The following is a 12,699-nucleotide window of genomic DNA, read 5'->3' on the forward strand; positions in this document are numbered from 1 at the left end:
GGTGTACAGGCCTAAGGCAACTACATCCTAAATAAAATAAGCTCATTGTAATTAAGCTGATCAGTTGAGTGAATAATCAGGGATTTCACAGCAGTAATCAGGGATTTCTCTTTTGCTGTCTCTTGAGCCCAAATTCATCCTGAGTAATTTACAGCACTTAGCCTGAAGCAGCTCAGATAAAGTTAAAGTATGGGGAGAGTCTAACTCTCTGATCTGTGCTTTGGAGTTACTCTCTTTTGCAATAAAATATATTTATGTTTTTCATCTTGAAGGAGATTATGTCCATGGTGTCACCTGGTGATGTGAGAGCCCATGCTCTCAGTCCGTATTTGCCATATCTGGAAGGGCTGGGTTAGGATTTCTGCTGCTTTTCTGTTCTTTTGTTTGCTTCTCTCCCAAGAGCTTTGAAAATCTGAGCTTCATCCTAGCGTGGAAGAGACAAAAAAATGCAAAACCCCTTGTGGGACAGGACGCTGCGGTGCCCATTCTGTGGGTGTGCAGGACTCTTTGGGATTGTGTAGGGAGAGCAGAGCCAGGAGCAAACATCTCCATGGCCTGTGGTGAGGGCAGCGAGGGGCTGTCGAATTCCTGCCTCGACAAAGACACCCCAACTGCAATTTATGAGMATCCATCCACAATAAAACGCTTTTAGCTCGCTGCCTGGCCATCGTCCGGCTGCATCCCGGGATAAGGATGAAGCTGCCACATCACACATTCCTCACAATCACCGCAGCTTCTCTCTCCATGAAACAAAATCTCCCTTTGTCAGACAATTCTGAGAATTGAGGCAAGAAAACCTCAGGGCCGTTGCTGCACTTGGAAGCCCATGCAAAGTGTGGCAGTCTCCTGAGAAAAACTCTCCCGTTGCCCGTGCTGCAAAGTCAGGATGCAAATAATGAATTGGCAGGCTGGGATTTCAGAAGATTCTGCACATATCTGAGGGAACTGAAATGCTACTGCAAGATTCCTGAAAAAAAAAAAAAAAAAAAAAAAAAAAAAAAAAGACAGATTGATGATTTTGTTGTCTGCAAGATGAGTGCCATCAGCAGAGGTATTACTGGGGTCTGCCCTGCCTGACCCGTGAAGTTTTAAGCCTGGGAATGATGAAAATAATACATTGCAGGGCTTGATGGTGTTAATGTCATTTTTGTGACCAGATCCACTCAGTAACCCTAACAAATCCCACWGATGAGTCAATTTTCGGTGGTCAGTGCCAGCGCAGAGTGACACTGCAGACCACAAGGCAGGGAGGGAAATGCTGAGACAGCCTAATGGAGCATCCAGCTCAGCCCAAACTACTTAGATGTTTTGTTTGGTTCTTTTAATTCTTGAAAAGAATTAGAAAAGRATGGCAAATTTCACCAGAAGTGAAAGAAAACCACAGAGGTCTTTGTTTGTGGATTAAGCGTTTTCRAGAGCTAGCAAGAACAAATGTTTTCCTGTTTTCACTGTTTTCTGTACCTTAGGACCAAGCCACATAGGATATTTGCTAATACTCCAAAGTTTTCTTATTTGCACTTTGTTGTTTTAGAGAACTTGTTTTGCAGGACTGCACATCCCAGGGAAGGAAATTAAGGTCAGGGATGAGAARAACCCACCTAAGGGCCTGAAGAAATAATTTCAGTTTCTCCAAGACCACCCTGTGTGAGAATGATACATTTAAAAATGGGTGGAACCTCTAAGCCTGGAATYGTATCAAGTTATTCATGAAAAATCTTTGAGATCTTTGTTTGGACCAAGATATTTGGGTGGTACTTTCTCACTCTTTCTTCAGAAAAGGCAGTGTGGCCTTGCAAACTGAAAACTAGCCTTGCTTTTTTCCCTGACTTTAAAAATAACTATGTATCTTGAAAAGCTGTCTCAGCAGTAGTGAAGGAATGGAAAAAAAAGTCCATTATATCCCCATGGTTTCATACAATGCAGCTGTGCTAACAGAGTGCACAGAGACCGAGACCAGGGAAAGGCACCAAATAGTCCATGAAATGAGCAGTTGAMTTTTACAGTGAAGCTTCACTGATGCAGAGATCGATTGTCCAGGTATCTGATTGCAGATGGCAGGTTTTTGTCTTTATTTTTTGAGGAAAAGATCCAATTTATTAATTAATGTGAGCCCTTTTTACTAATAATTCTTTTTACAGAAATCAATGGGRGAATTATCATCTTATAGGAAATTATCATCTTACATTAAATTAACATCTTTAGATATTCTTACACTATATTTGGATGAAGTATCCATATTCCATTTTGATTTTACTTGTGGTAGAATGTCTGTAGGATAACAGTCAAATTTGGAAATAACTGGGTTGATAATTGATTGTATTTTTATAATATTTGTTGGGGTTTTTTTTAATTGTAATTATATATCTATATAAAATACAGTATAATTATTATAATTGATTTATTAAATCAGTTTTAAAGTAACTTTTTTTTTTAGAGGAGCAAGCATGCATCAACATACAGCCTTCAACAGTCACTCTTWACTCTTGGTGCAATTATTAGCAGTTACTAATAATTTAAAMAATATTAATGCAGGARTAATGGARCAAACATCAACCAAAYGTAATAYRCARTTGCCACAGTGGAGCTATTCCCCCYGACTCAACTCTAACATACTGGTGGTTAGTTTATAACCCTCTTTAGGTTACAGCATTTTAATGTTTCTCCAGTGTTTATTTATTCTCTTCCCAAAGAATGTTCTGAAATATCAAGTTTACAACCTGTGGCTCATGTGATGGCAGTGGAAACAATTAAGCCAGAAACTTTCAAAGCCACCATTGGGATTTTGATGCCCAAAGTCATTAATTTTAATAAGAAGGGAGCTGCCAGTCGTCTTAAGTGGTTTGTAAAATCTCAACCCATAAAAACACCTCTCTACTGGTTCCAGTGTACTGGGAGCTCAGGGCAAGGTAAACACGTGTAAGAAAATAGTAGGTGCTAAAAGGTGGAAAGTGCGTGTTCAGATATCCCTCAGACCACTCAAGGAATCAAAGGGCAGCCCCAGCCTTGAGCTGGCAAAGTGGGGGGCTGCTCCTGCCTGCAGCATCCCAGGGAATTCCTCACTGATCACAACATGAGGCACAGAGAAGGAAGTCAGTGGGAACAGAAATTTTGGCTGCAGCTCAGTTCTGGTGGGTTCCTGGTGCCACTGGTGGCTGCTGCCCATTCAGGGACCCTYATGGGGTCTGTAGGGACTGGCTCAGGTCCTTTCTGCCTTCCTAAACTCTCTGTCCAAATCTACTAGGTTACCCTCCAAACTGCCAAATGGCTGCATTTGGGTGTTGATACTTCACTGATCCACCATCGTGGTCAAATACAAATTAAGAACTCTCCACTGTGKCCYGAGAGRCCCCCCCAGTGCAAAYCTGTGAGCTCCTTTCCATTTATGTGAGTCTGGAGATGGCTTTGCTTCAGCCACAGCCTAGGGATTCTTAAAGGCATTGGAGAATTCTCCGAAAATTGCTGTACTGGTGAAGATTCACCCTCAACATGAAACATGAAAGGAAGTCTTAATGGGAAAAAAAAACCTCAGAACCAGCAGATCTGTCTGTGATGTAAAATAGAGCATGGGGTGAGCATGAATGAATTTGAAARGGACTCACTGGAGTCTAAAAGCTTGGGAAAAGAAGGGAAAAATGGGATTTTCTTGTGTATTTTATTAATAAAACCAACCATGGAGAATTTTATAATTAGTTTTTAAAAGCTTTCCTTTTTTCTCTATCTGTTGTATTGTCTCTGAAGAACTTCATGAACTACAAGGGTCAAAGGTGCTGTGGTTTTTGCCTGTGAGTCTTGTAGTAGCAATAATTAATTGTCATTARCTCTTGGAAGGACTTCTGGATGGAACATGATGCAGAGGTGACCATCATGACTGGTATTGTAACAGACTTCAARAAAGTAAAAAAGAAAAAGAGCTTCCATTAGTAGTAGATGTGACTTTTTTGGAAGAGAGCAAAATGTTCCATAAATGAAACATGTGGTTTCACTTGCGGCACATTTTGTACATTGTCACCAATGAAGTTTAGGATTTTTATTAGTTTTTCATTAAAATGTCTTACTGGTTTTACTCAGGAGGCAAAATTTTTCACGTGGCTTTAATTGTTTCTGTCATAAAAGTCATAGCATCCATGCAATAGAAATAGTTTTGCAGACCACAGCTTCATATTGCCTATTAATTCTCTCCCATTTTCTGTACCTACAACTCATTGGCCCATCCCAGGGACAGGAAAAGTTCTTGCAATTAAGACTGAATATGAACTTCTAMTGAAGTTAGGGGGGAAAAATAACTTCATGTCAGTCCTGGTTTATTAGATTTTTGTTTCAGCTATCTTATCTCACAATAAGTTCACATGGCTGCATACCAAAGGAGCGAGTTTATATTGACTTTCTTCTAARATCAGTGAAACTCTAGAAGATAAAAATAAAAGCTCTTTTTCTGCATCATTCCAGTCGTGTATGAGAGGTGGTAATATTTGAGCAGGAATGAAGAGCTCTGTCAGAATTGTTTCAAGGAGGTTTTGTACAGGTCATTTACTCCCTTTTTTCTCCACTGTCTGCTGGGTTCAGGTCTCACATATCCCATCCCAGCAGCTTTCCTTCCATGCTTCTGGCATCACTCTGGGCTTCCTTGTCCCCAGTCCTGAATGGGTGAGGAGACGTAATTCTTTTTGTAGTTAAAACATTGTTTTCTACAGATGATATCCACAGTTGGGGGGAAAAATAACAAAAAAAAAATAAGGAGGAGATAATGAGATAACTTGTGTTATCTCATTCATTTAACATCAGCTTCTCTTTATTCAGTATCTGTCTTCCTCAAAGAGAGTAATTTGCCATCTTAGAGAGAGTTTTGTTGTTTGACCTTCAGCCCAGCATGGGAGGCAGCGCTGACCCCTACCACAGACTCCATGGCCTCTAAGAAGCAATTAAAAATACCAGAAAACAGCAATAGTATATCCACTTCCTTTTCCCCATTTTTTAGTTTATTTAGCTTCCTAGGAAACACCACTGCTGTCTTTACTTGCTGCCCCACACTTCTCAGCACTCAGGGGCTCTCACCGAGCAGTGCAGTCCTCTGCTTTCACCTTTGTTTTGAMACCATTCCTTCTTGCTCATCCAACATTTAAACCTTGTGTTTTGCAGTTCAAGGGCGACAAAGACAAGCCCAGCCTTGGAGGGACCCTCRGTGACAGCCCTGCCCCCTGTGCAGCTCTCAGAGCAGGTCCCACTGGCATCTCCTTCCCTGAAACCCCCGCAGATGGACCAGGAGGACAGCCTGTCCCCTCACCTCTTGCTGCCCGACAGCATCAGCCAGCTGGAGGAGTTTGGCAGGCAGAAGAAATGGCACAAGAAGCAGCACAAGCACCATCGCCAGAGGCAGTTCAAYGACCTCTGGGTGCGGATAGAAGACAGGTGAGTCACAGCTCTTCTCTCTCCCAAAGAGATTCTCCTCCCAAACCCCAGCTCRTGTTGATTAATCCATAAGGAGGGTTGGACAGAGGCTAACTGAGAGGCACAGGGAGTGARGTGATGTTTGTGTAGCCTACTGAAGAGCTGGGAGGAAAACTCGTAGGCACATCTGATCTGAAAGTAAGGAGAAGAAAAASTAATGCTTAAAGTATTTGAAATACGCAGAAGCAAAGATTTGTCAGAGTGAAAAACAGGAAAGGGATGACAATAGAAAATATTCTGTGTCTGTCCTTTTTCTTCCAATAATTATTTTCCAATCYGTACCATCAGGTTTCAGCCCATTTTCCAACCATGCAGAGTATTCCTGGGAGTTTTTAAGATTCTGACTTTCAACTTTCTTAACTGTGTTCTGGGGCTGAAATGTTTTAACATCTCAGACTGCATTGAAAAYGGCAAACTGAAGCAAAATGAAGTATTTAACAAAATCCTCTATGTGAAGAGAATGGAGGTAGRCACTTTTCTGTGGCCAGTGCAATCTTGGTCTGAGGTTAAAAACTCCCATTCAGTGTTTGAATAAGAGCCTTCATGTTTGACCGGGGCTTCTCAATGTGTGCTTTTAGGATTCCGGGGCAATTTATTCTCCCACCTCTAAAGCTCTTAGTSCCTTTATCCAGGCCAAGTCATGGGCAGATAAACAGCCACAATGTTTAGAGATCTTCTAACGAGAGAAAGGAATTAAGTAATATGTTGGGAACTGGCTGGTCACCTACACATATAATGGTTGTCTTTGAGCATTATATATTCTCATTTTTCTAGCACCTAAATTTCTTGTGAGTCTCTCAGACGTTTCTCCCTTTGCTAAGAAAAATCTTCACATCTTTGTGTTTTCAGATTTTTTTATTATTATTTTATTAATTCTCTTTAATGGAACAGTCACCTCATTTTTTTTTGTATTTTATTGTATTCTCAGGGTGAATGATGTAAGGGCTATTATTAAGGTGGTGCATATTAATCTTAATGTAATAAGGCTATTTCTGAGGTCAGTGCCAGCCTTGTAAGAAGGATTCATGTGTTTTCTTTTCAAAGTATGTTCRATGGTTGGATCCTCTCCACAGAGGATATTTAAACATGAACTAAGTGGCATTTGGTTCAACACAGCTGATTGTCTCAGATTCAAGGGACTTTTCTGTCCTTCTGCCTGAGGGCTGATGGCTTGTGATGTCCCACGATGTCCCAGCATTTCACAAGGGTCTCTTGTCCAGCTCCTCATGTGAGATGCTTAAATAGATCTGGTGGGAGCCTGGCAGTTGGACACAGTCCTCCTACCCCTATCCTGTCTATCCAGAAAGGATATTGGATATTGGCAGTGGAAATGTTGAGAGTTTAAAGCGGTGCTTATGGATTTTCACGCCTTTTGCTGGTTTTATTAAGAAATGTTCCTGGGAAAGGTATTTAAAAGGTAGTTCTTAAGGTTAGGGTTAAATTCTCTCTGCTCCTGTGAGATTTCATCTGAATCAAATCACCTTTTATCCCTCTATTTCCATTTCATAAGGATGGAGATTGGGATGAGGAAACTCAAGTTTCTGCTGCCCCCATGCTGGTGATGAAGCAGCCGCTGTGTGTTGCCTGCCTTGCTGAAAGATCCCAGGGAGATATTAGTGGGAGATCACAGGCCTAGAAATGAGGAAAGCCTGGGAGAAGGGAAGCCTGCCTTAGTGCTTTCAGATGGTTTTAGTGCTTYGACAGTTCTGGAGGAACTTCTGGTGTTTTCCTGGAAACAGAGCAAAACAAAAAAATACAAACTGTTCACTAAATCAGAGACTCRCAACCAGCTCTGGTTTCCCCATAAATTGGATGGGGTCTCAACTTTCATAAACCAGCTGCTGCATATTGTGCTTTTGGCAGTTGGGTTTCATCAGCATTAATTGCAAGCTGGACYCTGCACAAAGCAATAAACAGCAAGTTCTCTCCAACTGGTTCCTTTCTGATTGGCAGGGAAAGAGCAGGAATGTGTGTCTGTGAGCAGGCCTTGTGTCATGATCATTTTGGGGAGGAAACAAGCAGGGTGGCTGATCATATGGGCAGCGAAGTGTTACCTGTGCAAGAGAGAAACGTGGACTTCTTTGCATTGCCTCAATAATGTTTCAACAGTGCATTTAGACTCATTTTTGAAGGGTAATCAGTGTATTGGGAAGTTCTCACTCTGGCCTGTCCCATAAATCCACTGTGGTTTTGCATATACTTCAGTTGGAATCGCCCATGTTCTATATGGACTGAGCACATAGAACATTTATTTATGTTCCTGCATTTACTCTTACCTTGAGCTATGGCCCTCCATTTCCAAATGGTCCTTCTTCCAGTTTCCTAACTCACCAGTTGTCACCTGAAACTGGAATTATTCACATTTGAGACAAAGTAAAGGGATTTAGGTCTTTGTTATGGCTTTTGGGGGAAAGCTGCATAAAGCTCATTGTTTCCATGCGAGGTCTCCAGAATTCAGCTGTTTGAGCTGCCTTTCAACCTGAAAAGTCAAAGAGAAATATACAGGTGGAGGARAAATCCAGGGGAATTTAAACCAGGTTATTGATTCCTGTATGAACCTCATTGAACTGTGAAATGACTGTGGTTCATACAGCTCTTTTCCAGAGCTTTATTGACCATGGATTAGAGGACTTTATGAGCCATGAATTGCAGGGCTTTTATGGACTGYGCATTTCTAGGCGATCTCATACACTTCCATGGAAATCTTAGGGTGTTTTCTTAAGCTACCAACACAGAAACAAAGGAAATGAACACAGGAGAACAATCTTAAAGGAACATCAAAGGTCTGACTCCAACCTATAAAAGCCAGGAAATCCATAATTAATGGTTCCACTAAGACTTAAGCTCTCACAGTCATTCGGGTCTGATCCAAGGTTATAGCTACAATCYGAAATGACCTCGTGAAAAATGAGTCATCATTTAATACCACACATCATTATTAGTATTTACTTGCAGTTATACCTTGGAGATTGTCCTTTTCTTTTTGCTCTGTCTTAACAGCTGAGGCATTTGAGTTGGCACCCCTTGTGTGGACAGTGTTTAGATTTGTGTGTTGGAGGGTTAGGACTGCTGTGGAGGATGAGAAATCTTCTGCTCTGTCTCCTCCCTGTCTTTGACAGAGCTAAGATTTGCTGATCTCCTGGGTAATTGGCTACACTGAAGGCTATTAAAAAATAAAAAATGCTGATGAAATGTGTGGTTTCCTCTCCCTTCTGCCTCCTTCCCCCAAAATCTAAACAAACTGAAAATGTCCTGCCTGACTGCAGTTTCTGTTTGAAATGGCTTGTCAAGAATCAAAACTAAATGGAGATTTCAAGTAGCAAGATTTTTTTTTTTCCTTAACTACTTGATTTTGCAGAAATATGTCTGTACTTGGGAGAAATGTGAATTTAGACAAAACTCAAGCCCTGGCCATCTCCTACTGCCAAAAACCAGCTGGGGCAGCAGGGAGGGGAAGGCTGGAAGGCTGCAGTTTGTCATGCAGAGTGTTACTGTTCCTGTTGACACTGTCTTAGCTAGGCTTCCCCTTGTAATATAAATAATTAATTACAGATCATTCACTGACTTTTTGTGATGAGATTCTCAGTTAATTGAAGGAATAGAAAATGCCTGGGAGGTTTCAGAGCAGTCTGTGAAGGCCAGGTCAGGATCACACCTTTGTTGTAGCAAAAAAATGGTTCAGAGCTACCAASAAAACCAGCCCAAGAGAACAGAGAACCTCTCCCAGCTGCTGGGGGGAGTTATCCTGGGACCTGAAACAAGGAGAGAGGAAATCCTGGGAAAAAGGAGGGAGGGGWGTTATTAACTGGGAGGGTGTTTCAGGAGGGGTGAGGTTTGGAAGGAGCGATGGCAGCGAGGGGATGTGAAAGAGAGTACCGTGGTGGGAAGAGAAAAAGAAGAAAGGATGTAATGGGCAAGTTAATTTGTGCTGCCCAGGAAGAGATCTGGGTGAAGATGGTGTTTGCAGAGAGGCTAAGGACACACACGTTTCCACAGGAAAGAAATTAAAGGAAAAGAATTGTTCTCGGATGAGAAAGAAAGAAAGTCTTGTCCCAGATGTAAGCTCAGCCCTGCAAAATCTGCCTTTAGTGGGAAACTAAATGAATTCCTCCTGTAAGTAGAAATGGCAGCTCTCTGATAGCCCAGTGCAGACTGTTCAACCCCAGATGAATGTAATAACATCACAAATATCAATTTATTTTGGAAGAAGCAGTTGTTTTAGGGGGGRAAATATGTATACCAGTGATGGATGAAGGGAGACAATGTGTAATAAACTACACTGAGTTTGCCTGTACAGAGTGAACCTTATCAGTTTGGATGGAATTTAAGCACTTAGCCTGTTATCCTTTCTTTCAAGACAATGCAGTGATGGAAAACAGAACTCTGTCAACTCAGACAAACTTTTAATTCCACTTAACTGCATCTGAAAGGTAAATTTCAGTAAATTAATCCAAATTGCTTCCTTTTCACAACACATGGTGCTGAAATACAGTACTTAACTTCATTAAAGAAAAGACTGCTTTTATTTAGAGGAGACCTAGACACCTTTGAAGTCTAACAGGTAAATTGTGGTCAGATGATTTCCCTCCATATGGTAGCTTTGAGCTTGAAATTTCCATCACTGGGGCCTTGTTTGTTTAAATTACCCCGTCTGCCYCCCTGGTCAGGACACTGCTCGGGGAGTGCCTCGTGGGGAGGGGGATCCCTGCCTCCTCCAGCCAARAAAGCAGCGTCTCCTTCACATTTCCTGATCACAGTCCCTGTCAGTGAGTGCCCCCAGGCTCCAGAATGCGGCCAACAAATATCTACAGTCACCAGAAAAAAACCTCAGGGTTTGTCAGCTTGAGTGCAAAACCTTTCTGTCACACCAAGTGTCCCCAAAACACATCCTGGACAAATTCTCCCTCCCGGTTCCTTGGTGGAAGGTGAACTTTCATATCTTGAACTGGCACAAATTCTTCTCCTAGTTTGCTGGGGAAAAAAAGGACCAACTGATGCACTGCTGAACTGCTTGAAATATCTTCTTCTGGACATTTATATCCATCAGGTTTCATAAAAATTGGGCAATGTCTGCCTCTCTCAGACAYGCAGTCTTGCTTCTCTGAAGGCATCCTCAGCTCCTTCTGAGCAGAGAGCCAAGTGTAGAGAAACCTGCATTTTCCCCTCCTTAATTTCTTCCTGTTTCCATTTCATGCCCCTCTAAGGTGAGCAGATGGCTCAGTGCCTCCTTTAAACCAGMACTGGCAGTTCTTTCATCGTGCCCTTTGCACAGCCCCAGGTACACAAGTGAAAGTTCAGTTTCACTCCAGTGAAAGTAAAATAGCAGCACATGTAATTCAGTGCAGCAAAAATAAGAGGTGAATCTCCTGAATGTAACATATGATACGGTGATGACATATCCTCCCTCCCTTGATGGTTTTTATTGAGGCTTCTTGGATTATCRGGTTGGTCAGAGTGCACAGAATATATTAATTAAAGCTGTGGAACCYGGGCTCAGCACACAACTCTCTAATGCATCTCAGTAATGACAGGAAGTCCTGACATTCTTGTCCAAACCTGTAGCATCTCCATGCTAACAGACCCTCCCTGTCAGCTGGCYGTGACTGATAACTTCTTTCCCCTTGTAAAGTCAGAAAGTTAATTCGTTATCCTCCAGATGGGGTTGAAAAGATGTGCAGCCTCACTTTTACCTGCTGARCACATGAAAAGATCCACATGTTTTACTTAGTTCTGTTCTTAATAATGTGCTGCCACTGTGTGATGAAGCAAACACAGAYAAATTTGGAGAAAAACAGGCAAAAKCCTTGCATGTTTACTTTCACTATTGCTTAGGTGTCTCAGCACCAGTATGACCAATTCATATGTAGCAGTATGCAAACACTGTTTTAATGAAAGCTATAAATACCTGAAAGTAAAATCATTAAAGAACACAGAAGTCTTTTGGTAACRTAATTTGTGTATGGATTTCAGTTTTGCATCATTAAACTAAATTCTCTATTGGTAATGCATTAGGTATTTTATTTTAGTGAAATTTAAATCGGTCATGAATATTAAATCCATATTTCTGAAGGCGAACAAGTAACAAAATTGGAGCACACAAGTTAGGATTTTTGAACAATGAGGTCTTTTTCAGCACTGGATATCCAAGAGCACTTTCTGCTCTTTCCTCCTCAATGCTGATTAAGATTGAAAATACAATGCAAGATGTTTTATAGAGCCTGTGAAGCACTTTTTTTTCCTGTTTTCTACTTTTCATTTGAGATGTGTTGAGTAAAGGCAGTCCATAATGTCTATTTATATCTGTCCCAGCTTGAAGTACTTCTGACAGGGGCTGGCCACAGCCCTACCATTGCTAGCTTTATTAAGCTGCCTGAGATCTGGCTTATGCAGCACAAACAAAATGTTTGCTTAGGATTCAGTTTCAAGAAGCAGCAGCAGCTGAGTTTAGATAATCTCTTCCTCTGTGATGCACATCCCCACTTGTTGCGCTGTTTCKCAGCCTCATTTCCTCATCCACTGCCAGGACTCCTACAACCTGTGAACTTTGCAGCTCCATCTTTCTCCATTTCCTGCTTAAATATTCTCTTCCTCCAGTGCTCTTTCTACCTGYCTTTTTTTTATTTCTGGTTGCACATGCTTGTATGGCCCCTGGAGAATCTCCATCTTCATCCACTGCACTCACCTGTATCTCTCTGAGCTCACTTTGCAGGAGGCTGATTACACAAACACTGCACTTCACTTTGCAATCCATCTGTGCCAACTAAAGTAGGGTATTTTGGAGCCTGCAGCCTTCAGCAGAACCCCTTTGAGGTGGGGACGTGTCTCACTTGTATCTCATACATCCTTGTCACCTGGCATTAATGCAGGCTGCAGTAGTCGGAAGCAGAGCCAGACATCCTTCTCCATTTTTTAACCATCATCTTTGCTTTTCCTGTTTTCACACAGCTGTGTGTGTCCACCTGTACTGCAGACTGGACAGAGAGCGTGGAATCCATTCTTTGCTAAATTTATGGATACCATAAAGCAGTCCAGGCTCTTTCTGCTGATGCTTTTCCTTCTCTTGACAACTTGGCAGCCTTGTGGGGCAGCCTCTCTGGTGGTGGGCAATGGCAAGAGTGTTGAGGTGAGCTGTGGTCTAGACACCTACAATAATAAGTCATTAGCAAAASCTTTCTGCTCATGCATTGGATCAGTTTTATATTTCTCAGGTGTCAGAAATGCWCTTGGTTGGCACTAAGCTGCAGAAAAGGTGCC

General features: G+C 41.8%; 1 protein-coding gene across 1 annotated transcript in view; it reads left to right on the forward strand.

Moving 5' to 3' along the window:
* TRABD2B (TraB domain containing 2B) overlaps positions 1-12,699 on the forward strand; it is a 249,856-nt gene that overhangs the window by 224,736 nt on the left and 12,421 nt on the right. The window contains exon 6 of the mRNA XM_057390513.1: positions 5,137-5,406. Within this exon, the coding sequence (XP_057246496.1) occupies positions 5,137-5,406 (270 nt within the window). The remainder of the gene's footprint in view (positions 1-5,136; positions 5,407-12,699) is intronic.

Source organism: Malurus melanocephalus, unplaced genomic scaffold (genome assembly GCF_030028575.1).
Source record: "Malurus melanocephalus ecotype Western Australia unplaced genomic scaffold, MMel_1.1 scaffold_28, whole genome shotgun sequence".
In the NCBI taxonomy this organism is placed as follows: domain Eukaryota; kingdom Metazoa; phylum Chordata; class Aves; order Passeriformes; family Maluridae; genus Malurus; species Malurus melanocephalus.